Source organism: Netta rufina (genome assembly GCF_964035555.1).
Source record: "Netta rufina genome assembly, chromosome: 2".
Lineage (NCBI taxonomy): Eukaryota > Metazoa > Chordata > Aves > Anseriformes > Anatidae > Netta > Netta rufina.
The window spans coordinates 73723583-73747125 of NC_140124.1; the positions used below are offsets into that span (position 1 = coordinate 73723583).

Below are 23543 nucleotides of genomic sequence, written 5' to 3' on the forward strand. Positions count from 1 at the left end.
TCAGTATTTTGCTCCTAATTTTCCCTCTATAAGCTGCCTAAGTAAATCAATATGTGAAGTCACTAGATCAATAAAGAAACATTCTGCTGTATGCAAGATGCTCATATCTAACACGTGACAGTAAAACTGACTCTTTATATACCTTATAAAAAAGATGAGCTTGCAAAAGTAAACATTAAATGATAGTCTGATTTGCTCATGGGAGCTTTGCATTTCTACTTCTACATCTCACAGTTTCATGTGCAGCTGTCAAAACTGCTTTGTGCCTCACATACTTTATGCAATATACAGTTTGCAAAGCTTTCAAAGTCACCACTTTTTTCACCAGGCAGCAATAAGTAAGGGAGACAAAGGTCTCAGCTCGAATCAGTGAGATGAAAAGTCCAGAGCTCTGGTCCCAGTTCTGATTTCTCTTACACCTTCTTGCTATTTCATATTTCTCCATCTCTTTAATTACCTGTGAGAAATTGTGACAATGCTTTTACTTGAAAAAGTGCATGGTATAAATTCAGTCAGTTCATTTAGTAGGCCAAGCTAATCCAATCATGTGTGTCAAATCACCTCAAATCATCTAAGGACAAGAATTTCCCCATGATGTTTGCAGACATGGGAGGGTAAACGAATTCCTGTGGGTTAAAGATGTTGGGAACAAAACTGCTCCCATAACTACTATTCCAAAGATCTTTGAAATTATAATCATCCAGAAATTAGCAACTGGAGGGAATTAACACGTTACTAGTAGCAGATCCTGCAACAACAACTCTCACTTCCTTGAAGATGATACCGACCAAATGTCTATTGAAGATGATATACAGCTCTCTCTCTAGTTCTGTTACTTGTTGCTGTTTTTTGTGGGCATAGAATCTGATAAGCTAGGAAAAACTCTGTTGACAGCTTTAAATTAAATATTATCATGACCATCTTAACAGGAATCTAGCAGAAATACATACATGCATAAATCAAACTAACTAGCATACAACCATCAACTGAGATTTAGTCTTTTCTTTTTTTCTACTTCAAAGTGCAGTAGCTTTCAAATTCAGTGCATGAATTTATTTTCCTTTATTTCTATTTTTCTTCCATGTTAACTCAGTGCTTGTGGATAACACCTAAATGATAGCCACAGTACTCTTTGTCTGAGAACAGATTCTGCACAAGCAGTGTAAAATTTCCTTCACAGCCTGCCATACCATCCAGACACCAGAGAGGGAAAATAACTGTAAAATTTGAGTGCATATCCAGAAAGAGGTGTTGATTTATGCCTGATGGAAGATGGCCAACATTAATTTTATTAAATTAAAACCAGTCCACTATAAAATGCATAAATGAGCTCTGTGTTCATATTTCAGATGCAGAGGATAAATTATTAGACATCAGAAAAGCATTCTCTTCTGGTCACAGATATAGAGCTCTGCTTCCACCCAATCAGCACAGTGTCTGCCTTGATATATGGGGTAACCTCTGAAGATGATGAACATTTCTCAGGACTGAGTCAGATAAAAACTGCCATACTGCTATATGCACCCCACACAGCCATAAAGCAGTTGTAACTACAACTTTTTCCAAGTGGTGGGGGTCACGACAAAGAAGTCTGAAGCGGTTTGTACGTGAGCGTGTATAACATAGCAAAGATTTACAAGAAAAAAATGATGCAAAACATACAGGTTTTTCATTAGCAAGATAATATTTGGCAAGCTGAGAATATTCAGTTGTTGCACATTTGAAAACAGAAAAAAAAAATGGCTATTATCTTGAAAAAGATTTCACAGTGCACCCAGGCTGTACTCAGTACAAGTTGCCACATGCCTGTCTCTGCAACATTGAGGACAGCCAGGAAAAGCCCTTGCCAAGAGCTACTGTGCAGGCACGCAACATGTGAGAAGGATGAGATATGATAACACACTGGCAATGCTTATTTATGTAAATGCAAGCATGCTACATGCTTAACGAATAAAATTGATGTTTTGTTGGTATTATCTTGATAACAAAGAACCTATACTGCTCTCACCTATTCTGTCCTATTGAACCTTCATTTTATTATGCTGCCCCTGCATATCACAGAAAAATGAAGAAAGATTTCAGTGAGATTTATAATGTTCCAGTGCGGTTAGACCCCCTTAAGTTACCCTTGCATAAGGGCAATTAAAACTGCTACGTTATTAGTGGTTTAGAACTGTCCTGGGACAGGGTTGTGCTTGAGGATCAGATATTCTCATGTTAACTATCACCCTTCAGTGAGGACTAAGCATCATCACAAGGAAAGAATCAAGAACTTTCTTTTTATCTTACTCCACGCATTCTATTTTGTGTGGCCTTCTGGAGCTTCACAGTACAAGAAAACATAAAGTACACGTAGATTTATTTTAGAGCAAGACTTCCAACATCCCTTTAATTTGGATGGGTCACTTGGCACCACAATATTCCAATTTCCCGTTTTAGACAAGGTCTGCTAGATGGATCTCCAGTAAAGGGGGGTTCTCTTTTGCTTGGCAACCTGTTGGATCTTTATGGCACTTCTGTACTATGCAAGCATAGGATTTCCAGACCTTTGATTTAATATTCAGATTAAATAGCAAAGTATATTAAAACTTTTTTTTTTTTTTTTTTTTTTACTGTTAGCTTTCAATGTGTCAACATGAAGCACTATTTCAAAATCTCTAGCAGTGAGCTAGACTAATCCCCATCAGTTTCTAAATCATATTTTGATTTGCAACATGACACTTCTTGAGATAGTCTTCTAAAAACAGACATAAAATGAATTGAGTGTGTTGGATGAATTGAGTGTGTTGGCTGATAACAGCTGACATTACTGTTGTAAATCTGTGCTCTTCCAGGTGCCTTCCAAAATTAACTAGTCACCCCTAACTGTTTAGTGAAATTGTCAGCTCATTTAATAGACACATTAAACTACTATTTATAAATTACTGTGACAATATTAGTGCAGCAGTTCCATAATAAGTAATATGGACACCTATGCATCTGCCACTATATTGTGCCCAGCTATCATGGCTGGAAGAAGAAGATAAAAAAAAAAAACAAAAACAAAAAAACAGCAATTCCAGGTCATATGAAATATCCCAAATACTCAATATTACTTTAAAGTAAAACAAAAAAGTACTACAAAAATAATTACTTTTGGAAAAATATATGGTTGTGGAATAATGCTAAATTATAATAAACATCAAACATTTATTTCTGCAATCAAAAACTCAATGTCATTTCATATCTTTTTTTCCCCATGATTTAAAAAAAAATGAAGTATGATATAAAGATATTGATTAACTGCTGCTGAATGTATTTCAGTAGGTTGAGAACAGCTTATATTTGTATTATGCATGACTTTCACTATCTGGATTTAACAGCACAACTTCTCTAAATAACTTTTCCCATTCAGTGTTCTGCCTCTTTGAGAGCTTTGTGGAAAAGAAGAGGAAAATAGTAACACCTCTGTTGTCTCTTTTTTTTTTTTCTTTTTTAACTTGAAGAGTTTAGGTGAAGAAGATGCAAGTTATTTTTTGAGACACAGAGTATACCAGAATAAACATCAAATTGATGCTTGGCAGATAATAAACATTATTTCAAAAAATAACCATTCAGAATGGATTGCATATAAAAACAGATTTTCTGACAATCGTGCTGATGTATTAAATTAAACATCTTAATGTATTTTGTGTTTCACCACCAAGATCCTCCTGAATTTTATCAGATAACAGCATAACATTTACTTCTGGCATATGAAGCATCACTATTATGTACACTACACTACAATTCTATTTTTCATCATGTTTAAGAAGCATCTTTTCAGCAACTTGATACAGTGCACAAAGTTTTAAGAGTTGAAAACATGCCAATTATATCTGTGATGTCATAAGTGTTACTTTTAATAGAAAAACCCACTAATTCTAAAGCTGCTTATGAGCTCACATTCAAATGTATTGGTAATAGTAAATTTTATGAATAAATAATATGATTTTGGCAGCTTAGAACTGACCCTAAATGACTATTGAGACTATCTCATATAAAGGCATAAAAACTAATGTATTACAGTAGTGCATTGATAGCATCTCTGTCTTTGAAGATAAAAAGCTCAGCAATCCTTTTGCCTGTGCTACAACACTGAACGCAATTAGAGTCCTTGTTTGCATCTTTAGCTAGTGGCTAGAACAACGATATGTGTTAAAGAAAGGATAATTAGTAGCAACCGGACATCATAAAGATGCAGTTTTTCATTATGAGATTGCCCTGACTTCAGCCTGTAAATGAAACTCATCATATTATCTTTGTGATATAAGCATACTGTTTTGCAAATATTATTGGCTCATATATTTTAGTGTTTAACACTAATGTTTATATCTGTAATATTAAAGTACACTTTTGTCCGGTTTGTCGAAACACCTAGTGAACCACATGTAGTCTTATGCTGTTCTATTTATACATGCTCTACTTGTAACAAATTTGTGGAAGGGTAGGAAGGAAAAATAACTTTTTGTGAATTTTATTTATATTAAAAACAAACAAACAAACCATTCACAGCCTTTACATTCTAATAAATAAATAAATAAGAGAGAGAGAGAGAAAGAGAGAGAGAGAAAGAATAAAATAAATACAAAGTATTAAAGTAAAAACTAAAACATGACACGTCATGTTTTTTTGGAAGGTGAATCTGAACCTCAATATCTAAGGAAATGGCATTTAGGGACCTAAGAAACTCATCTTATTTTCATTGAGTAAGGGCTTTTACTTATATTGAAAATTATAGATAGCATGCAATTATATGCTGTGCTACTATTTTTTCAGCTCACTATTTCAGCCATCCTTCCTGAAAACTCTATTTTCTAAATTCACGCTGACACCCCTCAAAGAACAGGCTATCAAATTACTTATACTCTATTATAGAAACAGTGGTCACGTAATGAGAGAGTGAATTGCATAAATTCTCTGCATGTGTGAGCTTGCATGCCTGTGCAAAGTATAAAAGCTATAATGCAAGACTTTGAATTATGAAGCAATATATCACATTAGAAATATATGAAAATGATCAGAACAAGCAGAAAGAAATGCAGCAAAGGATACTGAGTCACAAGACAGCACAGCAAAAGCTCTGTTGTCTGAAAACAGATTTGCAGTAACCATGCTGATGAGAAAAAAACAACTGTGTGCATTCTAGGCTAGAGACTTCTGGGTTTAAACCTTATCCCTGATATCAGTCTGACTTTCATTGCTAAAAATCAAGTATGCTGTTATAGTAGACTGTTAATGTTACTTGTGGTGCACCACAAAGTTATCTCAGAACTTCCCAATTTTTTTGTTCTATGCCAAAACCAAGGATAAGGAAATAAGACAGACATACAAAGGCAGGAAGTAAATGTTCTAAACCTGAACACCAAAAATAAAAATCAAGTCTATAGCAGCTATATAAGAGGCTGAACGGTGAAGGGGATGGACAGAGGGAACTACTACCAGCTGAATATTTGCCCCATCAGAAACGGGTACATATTTATAGCACATTGCATTATTTGTCCTTGTTTGAACTTTTAAAGAAAGAGTAAAAACTTACCTTTCCCACATACTGAGGTTCAGAGCCCATGTACTCCTCCAGCACAAAAAACTGGTTCCACACCCAGCCTCGTTTGACTCGCTGGACTGATGACCTCCTCCCTGGCACTGGCACAACATTGTCTCTTGACTCTGCTTCTAAAGTCTGTTGCGGCTCTGGATGCAGTGGTGTTAGGAGACCTCCATCAAACAGGACCCAGAGAAGCAGGGATAAACAGTTCCTTGTAAGCATTGGCAATGGCTTCCCTACAGCAAGTAATAAAAACTCCAGCACTTAATGCAGAGCAGAGGAATCCAGGTTTGAGGTGTCTGTGGCCTCCACCACTTAGCTTCTGATTTTATTGCGGAAATGCTAATGCAGGCATTAATCCTTCTGATGACAAGGTTTTTGCTGCATTAAATTCCATCTAAAGGGACCTATAAAAGAGATTTACATGGCAACATCAAATTACATAAAATTACATTGAAACATTCATCAAAATTCTCACACCTAGTTAGTTTCTAGAGACAGAAAGAAAAGATTAGGAATCACAGTATTAAAAGCAATTACCATTTTGATTGTAGCACTGAGCTGCTCTAGAATATAGTGCTGTTAGCATAGGAATAGCTCATTCTTGGCCTGCTTACCATCATCTGTGTCTCTGGTTTAGGGCAGGCCCACACCCTCTGCTTTATGACCCTGTTAACCAACAAAGCCATTGCCCATCAGTGATGTCAAAAGTATTTACTTTGGATTCACACATAAAATGTCAGGAAGGAGAGGACCCACCCTTTCATCCATCTGCCAAGAGACAGGACACTTCACTTTTTGTCTCTGCCAGAAAAGTGCTTTGTATGCATCCTCTTTCTGTTACTACAGATGGACATGGACAAGGCTTATACTGAACCTTGGACTCTGGAGGACAAAATTTGTATGGATTCCATGGGAATTAATAAACAAGAAAGAGTGCATAAACAGCTAAATCACACAGTGCCGCCAACACACAATATACCATCCAGGACTGGCATTCTCTTCTCATGACAAGCCTTGTATCAAAACAGTAGTTGTGTTGCTCTTCAGCACTACTGTAAAATACATAAAAACAAAACAAAACAAAACAAAACAAAACAAAACAAACAAACAAACAAAAAAACAACAGTCCTGATCTGTGGAGAAAATGATAGAACTGCAGTCAGTGTAGAAAATGAAGCAACACAGAAGCCAGTAAAGTAAGACAGTGATACTCATTTATACAGACAAATGCCAGGTACACAGATTAAAAATAAATCAGTGCTAACTAACTACAGGGCTGAGACAGGACTATCACATCAAGGTGACAATTAAAACAGTGGTGATCCTTGTATCAGCCAAATGCTATCAGCAAAGAAGAAAAAAAAACCCGAAGGAATTGTTATGTTATCACATTGCTCTGTTTATACCAGCACAGAACATTTGAACAAAAAGGCAGATAAGAAAGAATGCTGTGTTTTTCTAGCCACAGTGTAAATAACAGAGGTGCTTTCTTTTAGTATTTATGAAAATCTGATTCATTGTCTGCAATTAATAAAATGACAGTGCTAAAGGATGTAAATATTTAAATATGATGAATGTAAATATTTAAATATTATGGAGTGTGAAATTAGTTCAATAAAAAGTGCCTGTAGCTGTCATTTCCAACTCTGCACTAAGTTCAGCACCAACAAAAAAATGGTGAAAATGAGCACTCACACCATCTGACAATGCTGTGATGCAGCCCATAATAAAGTCACCGTGAAGACTGATAAATCGATGGAGTTCATGCTGAAACAAAAGAAGCTATTCTAGAATTTAGAACTAGACAATAAACAATAGCAAAACATCTATACATTTCTATTAAGGTGGGCCTCAGTAAGTATTGAGGGAACAGGGAGTAAAGAAAAAGAAAAAAAAAAGTAAAGAAAAAGAAAAAAGAAAAGCAAATATTGTGTTTACTTTTCCCACTTTTCCAAGCTACTGATGCTTCCTTTAATAGACAAAATGGCTTTTATGAAGCTATCCATGACTATGCTGGCCCCAGTGCAGGTGTTAATTCTGAACTATCACATTTTCATAATGCTCAGGACAACTGTTTGACGAATCCTTTCCCTTCCATGGCTCTTATTCATTAAAGGTGGATGACTGGCAGCCTGTATGTTGTACTCATTTGAACAAGCGGGGATTGAAGTTGTTTTCTGACAAATAAAATTTTTATAATCCACTGTTCTTTACTAATTTTAAATCCCAATGTGTACTGAAGACTTTAAAACGATTGTACTGAAGACTTTTAAAACGATGGTTTAGTGGGGACTGCTAGCGTTAGGTCAGAGGTTGGACTCGATGATCTTGAGGTCTCTTCCAACCTAGAAATTCTGTGATTCCGTGATTCTGTGATTTAATAATCCTGTCTCATTAAGACCTGCAACCTAGGGATGAAATACCAGCCTACTCCATAGGTCTGCTGTTTGTCAGGTACAAGAAATTCTACTTTTAGGATTTAAGATGGATGCATTTTGCATTATAATAACAAAAATACGATTTATATCAATATGGAATTCACCACTTGGTTAGGGCCATATTGCGCCATTGATTTTTAAGTAGAAGTTTCTCCCAAATCAATAAAGAGTTCTGCTTAAAAATCAATGGCATGATATGGACCTCAGAACAGAAGACATGGTAAAGTACCTAACCATGTATATTTTCTCATTTTCAAGCACTGCTATAGCTTATATTTTCCTTATAAATAATACCATTACTATCCATAGCAATAAATAACGTTTAAATTCTTATTTGTTAGCTACGTGGTAAAGTATCTAAATAGAAAGGATTTATAATTGGAACACCAAATAATGAGTTTTGAAGAAAAACTAACAAATAAAACCTTAGAAGAATAACTGCAGTCCCCACTCTAAATACAGAAAAAGATTCCTGTTCTAATGACAAAGGGTGTTATATTTTGGGTGTTTGAATTCCTTCAGAAAGGATTAAAAGTGAGAGAACTCCTATTTGCTCATGATCCTTTTCTAACACCAAAAAAACCCACATTTTTTCTAAATTGCGCTCAAGACATTTCAATTATTTTTTTTTTTTTATCTACAAAAAAATATTTCCAGGTACCATGCATATGTCAAAGTTCTCATTTGTGTTACTGTTTCTATTCTACGAATTTTATTCCATCAATAAACATTTAAGACAGGACCATACCATACTAGAGGGTGGGGTGTCCAAATGAATATTTGGAATCTATTTCTATTATCATACTTATTTACCAATTCACATTATTTTTTGTGCTTCTCTCTCTTCAGTGCACTCAACAGCATAGAACATCAGGTTCAGATTGTGTTCAACCATAATTCAGTTAAAAAAAAATCCAAACTCCTGTACCTCTCTTGATCCACAACTGCAGAATACATGCCTAGTATTTATGGCAAAATCAGAGTAACTACGCAACACATAAATAAATAAATAAATAAATAAAACTTAAAGTATCCTTTTGAATTGCTCAGGCGTGGATGGGAGATGGAAATAAACAACATAAAAAAGTGTTGGGGTAGTCTGCACTGCTTCACAAAGCCCGAAATCATGCTGTATTCAATTTAACTGCTGTACCACAGCTCTTTGCTGAGGAGGCTACGTGCATTGCGGTTCTCCCAGCAGAGCTCTGCCTCCGGCCATGTCTGTCAGTCAGGGAGCTTTTAAAATGTTATACAGCACCAAAAGTAATGCAAAGAGATTGAAGGATTTCAGTGAAAGAACAATTCCCCCTTGGCTGGAAGGTTAGTAACACGCAAAACACAGGGCACTTTAACCCCTTCTCTGTCGGTTGCTTGGACTGCCTTCAAGAGAGAATGCTGCAGAGCAAGCAAAGCGCAATGCCAGCACTCACCTCATTCCCGGCAGCTTCAAAACATGGGTGAACATAAGGGTCAAAGAAAAAAATGGGAGGCTAATAGGTGTTGCTGTATAGGATTGCAGCACAGACACCCTCATCATCTGCAAAAGAGTTCACCACGAATAATTTTCACTTTTAAAGCTCAGCAGTTACAAGAGAATCCAGCACTTCAGCACTCAAGAAAACCATGCCAGTTTGCCACTGCAAACACCTGAGCAGCAGCAGACTGAGGCAGACAGTCTCTCCCTGCCTCCTCTCCTTCCCCAACACTTCACTGCTGGCTTTGGAGGAAGCCTGGGGGAAGCAGCTTGACAGAATATATTTAATAACACAGTTGGCATTTGTGCAGTGATTCAAAGGCTAAGACTAGTGTTTCTTTTAGTCTGTGTTTTCTGGTTTGCTTTGTTCTTTTATTTTTTATTTATTTATTTTTATTTAAGCTAGCCGTTAGTCTTCCAGCCATGATGCCTAAACCTGTTTTGGTGCTTTTACGTTGTCATACACTCATTAAATGTTTAAATCAGAAAGCCCTTTTATACATTTACCTAGAAAACTGTTATGAGAACTAGGAGGTAACTGTACAGAAATCCAGTACGAATATTCAATATTCCAATATTCCAATAAGAATAAGAAAGGTACGGTACTACATCTCCTAAATTTCCTAAAGAATTATTTCCTCTGATGCTTAGAAAGGAGGAGATCTAGTAAGAGTTGTGCACAGACTTGCATTTGCAATGCTTCTCTTTTCCATTCAATATGGAAGTACAGAATGCCAGATTTTTTTCCTGCATCTTGCTTTTTTCAAGATTAGCCTTTGCTAGTCATTTCTGTAGATTATGTTATATGCATTTAAGTACCAGTGTGTGACTAACTTAATTCAGAAACAGTTACAAAGGCAAAATCCCCCAAATGAATTTACCTACACACATGATTTTATACACTGAGATTTCATTTTTTTTTCACTTTCACAGTTTGAAAAAGTGAAGTGATGCAATAACAAACATGGACAATCTGTTAAAACATGGTACCTAAGTAATCTTGATCCTATTTACTCTGTCCCCAAACCTGCAAGGCTAAGGAGCTCATGAAATGCAAATGATGAATTAAATATCATTACCAAGAGCATTTATTGAGAATAACAAAATACAGTACAAATGGTGCTCCTGCAAGAATTTTGATACTGACCTGGATTGTACGGCCATTAATCTAAACAGCCTGAGCAAAGGAACACTATAGGAATAGCAAAACTGATGTATGCCATTGTTACTGCAATAACCTTCAATCAAAGAGAGTCACAGCACACCCAACACAAGTCACCTCACCAAGCTCAGTAAAGGTTATCCCTTCTAGAGAGGACAGCCATATATCCTCTACAGTCACTACTATACACACAAGGCTTGATTTAGAGAAGTCTCTGAAAGGAAATTATAAATGATCTTTGATCTATATGAGGTATCTTCTTGGATCAGACAGTGGATTAGCTACTGTCGTATGCAGACAAGCTAGAAACACTAAAGCTCCGTGAAGCACTCAAAACTGTCCTCAGTCCAGCAAAGACGATAATTGCACCTCTGTGAATGGAGGCAAATTGCTTACTGACAAAGTATCCATTATGCACTGATGGTGGGAACATTTCTGCAGCCACCTTAATCATAAATCCATCAGCCTAGAGAATGCTTTTGCTCATGTGAAACAACAGCTAATGTAGAACAACCATCTTCCTACCCGTAAAGAGGTTTGAAAAAAAAATGGCAGTACTGTAAAATGGTTGATCCGTGCCAGATGAAAAGCCAACTAAGATCTATAAAAGTGGATATGCTGTAACAGCTGACCATCTAACTTCACTTCTCTGCCATATCTTGAAATAAGAAAATGCAACAACAGGAAAAGAAAATATCTATACTGTTATCTATACCGTCAGTATCTATTAAAATTAACTGCAAAAGCATCTGAAATGATATATCCTGTGGCTAAATGAATGGTAACAGGATATGGAAAATCCTGTTCATCTCTCACCTTGATAGATTTTCTTTCACTGACCTTAGGAAAATTAGTTCCATGGATAATCTCAAAGGTACTTAGTTAAACAATTCCCATTTGATTTGACTCTAGATGTCTATATGTATTTGTGAATTTGACCTTCTTGCCCTTCAAAATCTATCTAGACACCTTGGAAATAACTGTAATTCTTCCTTTTTTACACCTTTTTTTTTTTTTTTTTTTTTTTTTTTTTTTTTGCGCGTAAGTAGGAACTACTTCAAAACATCAAAATGGGGGTTAGGAAGGAGATTACAAGTGAACAGATTAACAGACTAGAAACCTTGAACTGCTAAGGAGAGTAATTTTCATTCTATCTGTCCTCCAAATTGGAAAAGTTTCAACAGGATGATTGCGCAAGTCCCACCTCTGTGGCCACAAAACCCATTTGGCAAGTGTGTCATCTGGAATCCATGCCAGGCGACTCTCACAAGGTAAAAAAAAAAAAAAAAAAAAAAAAAAAAAAAAAAAGCATACTTCATCTCACTAGATCCCAGATGCTAAGAAAGCATCTGACTTTCTGGAGTCTTAACATGGTCCATAACACAAAATAGTTACTCTTGTATCTCCCCTTGGATGGGACACAGTAAGTCAAAGAAAGCTAGAATGGATTTCCAGCTATATATTTTGAGTACTCATAAAGCTGAATACCTGAATCTCAGTCTGAATTTCAGTTTATATGAAGTTGATGATGAACAGGAGGAACCGAGAACCAATAAAATTACCAACCCTGAATACTTTGGAGCTTAGTGATGAGAGCACTATCATAAAATATGAGAAATATGGGTACATACATGTATCTCACAGATCTTGGTAATTCTGGGAGATAGCTGTCATGTACTGCAGGAGAACAAGCAGATGCTGGTCTTCCTCCTGCAATAAGGTGACTTTAGCTCTTCTTTTTTAAAATTTAATTAGAAAGACCCCCAAATCCTAATAATAAGGCCCAACATTTTGTTTGATATGAAGTTACTAAAGTTACTAAATATTCCACTTGGCAAGAAAAAGATGGATTTTGTTAAGGCTCTGGTTTTTGGATATGACTGCCAAAACCAACCTCTGTTCAATTGTTATTTGCATAGTTGCATCTTCTATACTGAGTTAACAGTTCAATTCTAATGTCAGTTTTTCCTATAGATATCAGGAGTAATACTAACACGAATATGGAATACTCTGCTGAATTTCTTACTGGCATAAAGCCAAAGTGAGATAAGGTACCTGGTCTTTGAGTGTGACTGTTGTTGTAGCACATTCATAGGAAGGCAGACACACAAAGACATATTACAGTACAAAAATTGTGTGATATACTGTATGGGTATCCAACAGACATATTTATGAAGTGCCTAAGAGTGGAGAGGAGTCTAATTATGTCTGGCATTTCTGAGGACTACACTAATAAAGTATTATAGATGCACATGCATGCTTTAACAATGGGCTTGCTAGCATACAAAGAAAGTGATTAACTTAAGATTAATTGGTACCATATCAAAAATAAATAAAACATACTTCCAAAAAAAATGTAACTGTGTTATGTTGAGAGTTATAGAAAAATTAAAAGATGAAAAAAATATATAAGAATGTTCTTTGCGAATAGGAAACAATAAACTAGTTCCGTATACAAACAGTTATACTTAACATGTCACTTTTGTCATCACTAGCAATACTTACAGCATATCATTTATGACTTAAATGTAAGCCACTGAGCCATCATCCTCTGTGGGAATGTCACCATGGATGACACCATATCCAACTCATAGCCATGCATAAGAATATCAGAGACAGGAATGTCAAAAAAAAAAAAGAAAAAAAAAAAAAAAGAAAAAAAAATGAAACTTTCATTATAAAAATGAAAATACATCAGCTGATGCACAAGACTCCATGGTTCATTGAACCCTTGAATATCCACTCAGGTAAAATGAAATTTTCACTACAGGTTAAACATGAATGCTCCTTTCAGTGAGATTAAAACCTAGGCCAGTATTACCCAGTAAATATATAATGCAATTGTGAAGTCATCAGTAAAAATTGTTCAATCATCAGTAAAAATTAAGAAACAAAATGCCTCAGAATAGGACAAAATTTCCTTTCCTCTAAGATGATGATCAGATGATGAACTAATATCATCTATTTTATTTTTGCTTTGTCTTGTATCATGCTACATGTATATTGGTCTTGTCTCAGAAAAGTACTATGGTGAATCTACACTTAGTTTACCAATGATCTAGAATCTTTATTTTTGATAAATTACAAACATTTTCATTTCTGGTAGAAATCTGTCAATGTCAGTGCTAAAGCATGGACAATAAGGAAACCATCCTTCATTCTGCTGCCCTTCTCTGTTTTGTTTTTGAATGAATACATGAGATGTGGGAAATGAGAGAAAGGCAAACAAAACAAAGCCATTCAATGCATAGACAATATAATTAAGGAAATATTTTATATATCTCAGGCAACTCAGATGTATTTATAATTTTGTAAGTAATATGGGAGACTGAAATTAAAGTGAGCACATTTTTATGTGCTCTGTAATGTGCAGTTTTCTTATTCCCTAGGGTCTTTCTTTTTTTGGGGGGAAAAAAAAAAAAAAAAAAAAAAAAAGTCAAGAATTCCAGCAATTACTTGAAACTGAAAACATACTTTCGGTTAGATTCCATTATTAAAATACTTTCTATTATTGGTCAGACTCTGATTATAATAGATTTGATACTACCCATTATAGATCTTATGTTATGGGATTACATGTATATACTAAATGACATAACCTGTTTGTTGATAGATATTTTAAAGTAAGAGTTCTTGCAGGCATTTGTTTTTTCAACTTTGTGCGTTGTGTATACAATGGCATAATTATTACATAATAATATATTATTATAATTTATAATAACAAAGTTACTCCATATAATATTAATATAAACTTGGTGCATAACCGCAGACACTTACAGTTGAAAATAAGGGTCTTACAATGCCAATTATTGCAATTAGGATAAAATAAATTTAAATGTCTCTGTATCTTATAACAATATTAGTAAGAATTTAATTTTTAATATGGCTTTCCATAATATACTATGGAAATCTATAGCTTAGCTTGTGCATGTATTTTCAACCACAATCTTACATTTTTGGTCTTCTGAAGAGTTAATCGGTTTGCTCTATCAGTACTGACTTTCATAATTTCAGAGGATGTCAGCCTTCTCAGGGAAAAATAACAGACAGTAGGTTTGCTCAACAGGTTTCAAGCTGTTAATCTTGTGAATATTAACAGGTAGACCCAGAGACAATAGGACCAACAGAACCTATCTGATGTCTGAACCTATCAGACATCACCTATCTTAACCATGTGAATGTTCAGCTCAGGTCTCTCAATATTCTGGAATTACCTATCTTACACTCGGCATATACCAATGCTCAATAGCATGTTTAATAATATATAGCTCTTATACCTAGTAATGTATCTCTTTTCACAACTGTTTTTGACTTGTTGACCTATACATGTTATGTTAGGAGATGCAGTTGTAATGAGCCTATGACTCTTTTCTGGTGACTGATGAACTACAAAAAAAAGAAAAAAAAAATCCTTCATGAGTTATAAAACATGAGCAAGAGTTATTTTAGGGCTTTTTTTTTTTGCTTTTTTTTTTTTTTTCTGTTCTTTAAAACCGACAGGTTTCTTTGTTTCTTTGTTAATATGTTCCCATTGCAGCATAGGAATACAAGGATCAGATATGTGATAAACAGGTCATCACAACTACCAAAGCAGGTTATGGTTAGACCGACAAAAACTCTAAGTAGAGAGCTCAGTCATCTACAATTAACCTCAGCCAAAGTAATCCTCAAATGTTTTTTGATGTTCAGAAACACATGTGTTTCATTAAAGCTTACTTATCAGAGCTGTCTTTGATAAGTATCAGAGCTAATTTCTCCTCAAGAAACCTTTCACTCTTGCAAAACCTTCCACCCTCCAGTCTACGTGGAAGTGTTCCCAACCACAAGACATTTTACAGTCTCAAGGAAGATAACAGTATTCTTGCCTGACTTTCATCATTATAAATTTTCATGTCTCTCATGTGTGACTGTTCAGTTCCCAAACACCAGACTAATGAATTGAGTAATTTCATAACACATACTTGCTGTGAATTTCAGCAATTATGGTCCAATGTAGACAACAGATGTGGTCATGCAGATTACTACAACAGCCTTAATCTATGCCTTGACCACAGAAATAAATGTGATTTTTACCTATGAAAATGTTTTTCCTTTCAGTTTCTTTCCTGCCCTTCTAAATTTTAAATTAAAAGGAGAAGAAAACAATTTATTAGAAGAAAGACAGGTTTTGCCATCTGTATAGTACTCACAGTTAGAAATTGAAATTATTGGAGCTTTCTCTCACTGACCCTTTTATTTCCCCATATAGCAGACAAGTGAACCTCTATTAGGTTGTGTTAATATATTTCCACAATTTCAGTCATGCAAATATATGTTTAAGTTATTCAATTAAGGGTAAGTATTCCTTTTCCTTTGTTTTGTTGTTCGTGCCCAATCTCCCAGCATTACAAAAAAGTACAAGGAACAGGCAACTTAAAATGTGAAATACAAAATTTCAAAAATATTTGAAATATTTCAGAATACTTTTTCCAGAAAGAAAAATGTCCATAAAGAGTCATAGGACATTTTCAGTTAGCACTGATTTAACTTAGATTAGAAATTATATCATCATATTATGCTTTTCCATTAAGATACTACTTTGCATTGTTTTAATAGTCAGATACAGCAGCATTAATTAAAATAAAGCACATATTTTCAAAAACTATCACAGCCAATATCCTCAGTTTTAATAAAAGGCAGTTTTGTTTTTCTTTTGTGCTTGCAATTTAAGTAAAGTTTTCCACTTACTTTTGTCTGAGATCCCTCCATGCCACAGTAAAAATGCAAGTGTAGAGTGGACAGGTTTCTTGTGATTTATATAACTTAGTTCAATACATGTAATAAGCAGCTTGTTTATTGCATATATTTCTTTTATTTTTATAATTAGCATACATTTGTCTAGTTATTGCAGTTTGTAAAATTGTGGTTTAGATAGGAAATCAATAATGCCTTTTTAAGGTTAAGCTCGGTGAAACAAAGTGTTGAAATAGTCCCTGATGAAATTGCACCTCAGCTGAACTCAGAAAGAACAGCATTATGAAGAGAGGATAATGTCATACCTGCAGTATTATAGATTGCAGTCAATCAATCAGATATACTGTAATCGCTAAGGGCACAGTCCTTCTATTGTACTAAAAAAATATACCTTCAGGCCCAAAGGTAGAAGGATTGACACCTTTAGTTTGGAGTTACCTAAGTCAAATTCTTTCCTAAAATAAGTGAAAGGCTCATGGGTCTTACTAGAAGACTCACATGCGTTCCTACAGGTAGTAATGGAGTACTGCGCAAAAGAGTAAGCCAGGAGGAGGGCTAACACTCTGCACTAAACAAGCACAGAGGGAGCTATTACTTTGGTGGAAATAAACACATACTTTTCTCTACATATATTCTGGAACAGAATGATTGAGATTGGTAAGTACCATCTAGTCCAGCTCTCTTGCTAAAAAAAAAAAAAAAAAAAAAAAAAAAAAAAGGTCAACTATGACAGGTTACCCAGGACCATGTTTTCAATTCCTCCACAGATGGAGACTCCACCACCTCTCTGAGCAACCTGTTCTAGTGTTTGACCCTTGCACAGGGAAAAAGCATCTTCTTGTGTTGAAATGGGATTCCATGTGCTCTAATTTGTTCTCATTTTCTTTTTGTCTCATTACTGGGCACCAGTGAGAAGACCCTGGACCTTCTCCCTCCCATTAGGTATTTATACTCACTGATGAGATCCCCTGAACCTTCTCTTCTCCAGCCAGAACAGTTCCAGTTCTCTCAGCCTTGCCTCATATGAAAGACAATCCAGTTTCTTATATAACACTGTGGCCCTGCACTAGATTCACTCCAATAAGTCTGGATCTTGCAAAGGAGAGCCCAGAACTGGACTGGTTCTTCACATGAAGGTAGCACATGAGCCAAAACAAACTCTCATTTGTCAAACCCCATCTCTCCATGGAACCTTTCCATTCTCTTCCTCCAAGTCAGAGGGAATTCTAGAAATGGTTATAGTTCACTTTTCAATTATTTTCCTAATTTCTTTTTTATAAATACACTAGGCTACATTTATTATTAATAACAATTGCATTTGTTGACATGGGAAACCAAAATATAGGTGTACACTGTGAACTTCTAAATGCAAGTTGTTTGATTTTTCTGAACAACTGCCTAATAAACTTCTTAGAATGCTTTGAAGGGTAAAATATCTCTATCTGTATCATTGATCTGTATCTGCTTAGAGATACAGATCAATGACAATAAAAAGTCAGGCACTTTAATTAATATTAAATATACCAAATAAACGTTACTTGGAAAATATTTTTTTTTTATCTAGTGAACATAAAAATTAGCTCACTTTTCACACCTATAATAATTGTATGAAAAAATAATTTTCTGCTGTAAATTGTAGTGCTTTGGGATCATATTTATTTTGTCAAAAATGTAATAATCAAAAGATGGTTGATGACATATTTTATCTGGATATTTATTTCATCCATATAAAATAATGACATATTTTATATGGATGACATATCTTTATCTGGAAGTAAAGAAAGTTCAGTTTGCACAGACAGCTTTCCAAAACGTATATGTAAATTAATTCATTTATATCTCTAACATTCTTTAAAAAGTTACTCAGCTTCCTACCTTTCTCTAACAGAGGTCATAAAATTGTTTCTCATTACATTTTTGACAGATTATTCAGAAACACAAAGTGAACAATTAATTTACCATAAAATTGAGTATTTGCCTTACTTAGTGGTTAGGGTGTTAGTAAGGTGTTAAAAGCAATTGATGATACGAAAGACAGTGAAAGCTTATCACTTAGAGAAATTTCAGCTGAACTGCTTTTATTACTTTGCCTCACTTTAGCTCAAAATTTCTGTGATGTTAGAGCTTTTGAAATTCCTGGGAGGGTTTTATCCCCAGGAAGAGCCTTACTTTCCATTTCAAAAAGAACTAAACCAATTCTTTGTTTTTACCCCCTTTGATGCATATACACGTTTTTGTATGGTTTGTGACATTAAAGAGCATTAAAAGCCAAATTTTGCAACTCAGAAACTGAATAAAATTGCACTTTTGAGACTACATCGACCATTATTGGTTTTACTATTCCTTTGGTTTTGCAAACAAAACACAGTGCAACAAACTTACATGATCAATGAGAATTTTTCATTGATTCACAACTTGCATCTACTCAACTATCAGATGTAATATGATATTTACTAGCTTTATTAAGACACATGGGCAGAAAGTAATTTCTGGTAAGGACCAAAGCAAGAGAGACCAGACAAGAACCTGGCAAACACACTTCTCACCTACCATATGAAAACCAGAATCCTTCTTGAGCAGTGGCATTAAGTCACACATTATGGAGCTATAACCATCCTCTGATAATACTGGGGAAGACATCTATTCCTGTATTTTTCCCCTCTGTTTTGCCAAGCATTTGGAAAGTCCTTCTTTCCACTTCAGAATGAAACAATAGCCAAAATCTCAAATGTTTATTTATAAACTACCTGTTATGATGTCTCTGCTATATATGTTTACCTAATGATGGACAGCCAAGAAAAGAAATCTATTTTCTCAAAAGGAAACAAAGAGAAAAAAATATCCTTGTTTCAGCTGGGATAGAGTTAATTTTCATCCTAGTAGCTGGTAAGGTGCTGTGTTTGGAATTTAGGATGAGAATGATGTAAATAACACAATAATGTTATAGTTGCTGCAGAGCAGTGCTTACAGCTTCTCGTGCTGCCCTGCCAGGAGCTGTGAGGGGACACAGCCAGAACAGCTGGCCCGAGGGATGTCCCACACCATGTGGCACCATGCTGAAAAATAAAACTGTGGGGAATTGGCCGGGGGGCCATCAGTCAGCAGGTGGTAAGCAAGTGTGCATCACTTTCTTTGTATATCTTTTTATCATCATCATTAGTAGTAGTATTTTCCCTTCACTGTCTGTCCTAATTAAACTGTCTTTATCTCAAACCATGGGCTTTCACTTTTTTTTTTCTTTTTTTTTTTTTTCTTCCTATTCCTGATTCTCTCTCCCATCCCCCTGTGGGGGTGGTGGGAGGGAGCAAACAGCTATGTGGTGCTTAGCGGCCTGTTGGGTTAAACCACAACAAAAAGCAAAGTTCCAAGATTTAGGTTTTCTGTTAGCACTGAATAAGAAATTCATCTTCTTGGATACATACCCCCAAACACAGAAAGGATTATAACCTTCTGAAGGCCCTTCCCAGCTCAATAAGAGAGGCTTTGCTTCTCTGTTACCCATGTTATCCATCGTCATGGTATTCAGGCATCACTAATGATAATTAAATATTTAACTAGTTAGCATCTGGGGCAATAGTTGGCAGTCTGGTTGGACAATAGCTCCTGTGAGCAGCAGACAATCAGAGCAGAAAGAATTATTGTGATTATTTCTTAATAAGGTAGTTAAAATGGCTCTCAGCTAATCAATGAAAAAGACCTACTTACTAGCCCCTTGTTCAGAAACAACTTAATAACAGTTATGCAAGCAAGAGCTTTCAGACAAATTACAGAGACTTCCATATTTTACTATTAGTGAGAAATAACCATGTCACAATTAAGTAAGTGAACCTGCAGAGAAAGGTGCAGGGAATTGCTAATTGCCCCATAAATACACAGATGAGTGTCAGCAGCTGTGCAGCATCCCAGTTGTCTAGCTGGCTCAAGTTACTGAACTTAATAATAAAATACTGTGCCAGAGTTCCAGCTTGTCAACACACTGATCAACTCATCCCTTTATTGTTGGCTTGCTAATTGCCTTCCCTATCTATGTCTCTTATCTTTTGCAGCAAGTTTTAGGACTTGTTTTTCAAGAAGGGCGAAGAGAAGGAAAGAACCTTTCTTCCTCATTAAAATGCAATAGCTATTGCAATATATTAGGTTTATAGGTAGACACCTGAATTAAACAGTTCTGCTTCTCAAGGATGCTTTTAGTCAGAAGTTGTGTATGCAAAAGACTTTGGAAAATCAGGACAAGTTTTTAGATGCATATTAGCACAGGGCACGCACATCCTTTCATTATCAGTATGAATAGGAGGCTGGACCATGTTAAAATTTAGGGTTGTTTACTTGTGCAAGTACTGAAAAAAAAATTACAGCATATTCAGCAATGCTTTAAGTTCAGATCCTTGCTGTCTGAAGTGACATTAAAAGTAGAGAGAACAAACAGTGGCCAATCTGATTTTGAAGAACACTGCAGAGTCTTTTAAAGTATTCACAACAAAACTACAAAACCAAGTTGTTTTTATTTATTTATTTATTTTCTTTCTTTCTCTATTCTTTTAGAGTTGATGTCCCTTTCAGCTTAAGGGAGGTAGCAAGTTTAACCTCTCAGTTTTATTCTTCAAAGATTAAGCACTCCATCCCACAAAATAAAGGTTATTTTTCTCAAAGCAATGCCAAAGCCAATTATTACAAAGTCTCCTATCAAGCTCTTTCAGATTTTATTTTTTTTTATACTCATAGGAAATCAAAGCAAAACCCTCAGGTCTCTAATTTTCTTCAACTTATTTCAAAAATCAAATAATTCTCAGTCGTTCATATGATACCATATGTCTATTAAGTGGGACAAAGCTTTTGTTACAACTTATTTGCTTTGGTCTGTAGGCCAAAAATCTCAGGACAGTAGATTTTCATTTATTTTTTGTCATTTCATTGTGTGTGTGTGTATACATATACATGTATTTGTATGTATGCCTTATAAGAAAAATTAAAGTGTGTTCCTTAGAGGCGTGTCTAAGAGTGGCGCATTGGCAGAAAGAACATGAAAAATATTGACTGTTAAGTCTAACATAAATGAACCTATGCAATACAGTGTAAAAATCCTTTTCTATTCCAAATTTATATCAAGATTAACCATTTCTGAAGAACAGGACTAGAGATACAGTTTCTTCAGGTTTACTTCCCTGAACAGGTTTCCCTTCCTGTACCAGATTCACTTCAAAAAAGACTCTTAACAATAGAGTTGCTAGTCTACAGTGAAGAAAAAAATAAAAATGAAGTACTCACTTGGAGTATCTTCCATGCTCTAGAAACAGCAGTGGTCTAGTGCTTAGATATGGAAACAAGATAATGAAGATTTTTATTCCACTGAAAAAAACAATCAAATATAAAGCATTGTCCCCCAAAGTATAATACCCCCATATAAAACTCACACTCACTTTCTATTATTTAGACTCTGTGCCACTATCATTTATTCTGAAATGTAAAAGCACTGCCTGTAGCACTTCCCTGTTCCATGTTTCATTTCTAAATTTTCCCTTGTCAAAAATGGAACTATAGACTTAATTTGGGCTTGGAGAAAAATAAATTAATCCTAAGGTGGCCCAAAATCTTCTTAAGGTTATAGAGGGTAGCACATGAGGGTGGCACAAGGGGAGCAATATGATGAAGATTTAAGATTGGATACATTTTAAATGCAGTTGATGCTAATACAGATTTTGCACTCCTTCCTCCAAAGGAAGGTATCAGTGGAAGAAATATATGTAGTCTCTGCTTACTGAATTCTTACACAGTACTCAAAAAGTGCAGAACAACTAAGAAGGCCAGACAACTTTAAATCTCTTTGCTTCACCAGTAAAGGAAGGTTACTTCCTTTATCTCAGCCCATGAATTTTCTCACTTTTCCCCTTCTGATTCTGTCCTCTCTCTTGCTGCAGGGGAATGAGTGAGTGGCTGTGTGGTGCTTAGCTGCCTACCAGGGTCAACCCACAAAATGGTTAGACGAGGAGATTGAAAGTATTAAAGATGAAAATGAAATTAGCAAGAATATTTATTTTATTCATACTACAAAGACCTTATGATCCACAATAATGTATCTGATTAATTTATACTTCACATATCAGTTGTAACTGCTGGAAAAATGGCTTAGAAATAGTTCAGCTGGTTATTCTCAACTTTTTTTTGGAGGGTAGAAAATATTGTAATACAACCAGACCTGAACTTAGTGATGCGAATGAAAACAACTTAGAGATATTTCAAGCAGCATGATCAAAGACCATTTTCAAAAAGTAAATCTATAAGTCAGCCTGGGGAACCATGCACAGCTCCCTCTAGTCACAAATCCCAAGAGCTACTTATCACTCTTCTTACATTAAATACTGTAATAGTTTGACAACCTGGCATTATATTATGCATAACAGCATCAAATGCAGCAGTCTTCTGCTTCAGGACACATAATTCGTATCTCTTCCACATACATTAGACTTTTCTTCATCTTATCAACTAAATCTAAAGATTCGATTCTCCCTGGAATTAATTTTCATTCTGAAAACTCAAGTTGAATTTCTATATATCCCAGAAGAACCCAGGTAACTGAAAAAAGTCATAGCTATAAACAAAATTATATCGAACCCTAGTGTTGGTAATGTTTATTATATTTTCCTGGAAACTATTTTTTTTTTCTAAACAATTGGCATTATTTAAAGCTTATATATTACTCTAACTAGACACAGGTAGACCAGAAAACAAACAAACAAACAAACAAACAAAAACAAACATGCAGCAACAATGGAGAAAATGGTCATTTAACTTCTAAGAATGAGCAATTAATCCAAGCTTTATAATGTATATATGGAACTACATAACCTATCTTTCTTCTCCGTAGTCTAACAAAAGAAATTATTTCCTTTTAGTTTGTAGATAATAGAAGCAAAGAAAAGAGGCAAAATATTGGAACTGCATTTTATGTAAAATTAGGATTATCAAATTAAGAAGCATCATAAGGTGGAAAACTCTCTCTTTTTGACTTGCTATATCTGAAATATCAAACATTTATTTTTTGTTTTGTTGTTGTTGAGAAGTAAGTAAGACTGACAATTTATATGAAATGTTTCCTACCAGAAATAGTTTTTTTTTTTTTTTTGTTAAACCAAGACAAACCACATAAAATTAATGAAAAATAATTTCAGA

The 23543-nt window shown here is 35.0% G+C and overlaps 1 protein-coding gene across 2 annotated transcripts in view; it reads right to left on the minus strand.

Annotated features, from left to right (window-relative positions):
- Window positions 1–5788, minus strand: part of CDH12 (cadherin 12) — a gene marked incomplete at both ends in the record, with an annotated part of 172330 nt that extends 166542 nt beyond the window's left edge. For both annotated transcript variants that reach the window (XM_084281811.1, XM_084281810.1), the window contains one exon: window positions 5558–5788. In XM_084281811.1, the coding sequence (XP_084137937.1) occupies window positions 5558–5788 (231 nt within the window). The remainder of the gene's footprint in view (window positions 1–5557) is intronic.
- Between the last annotated feature and the right edge of the window lie 17755 nt (window positions 5789–23543).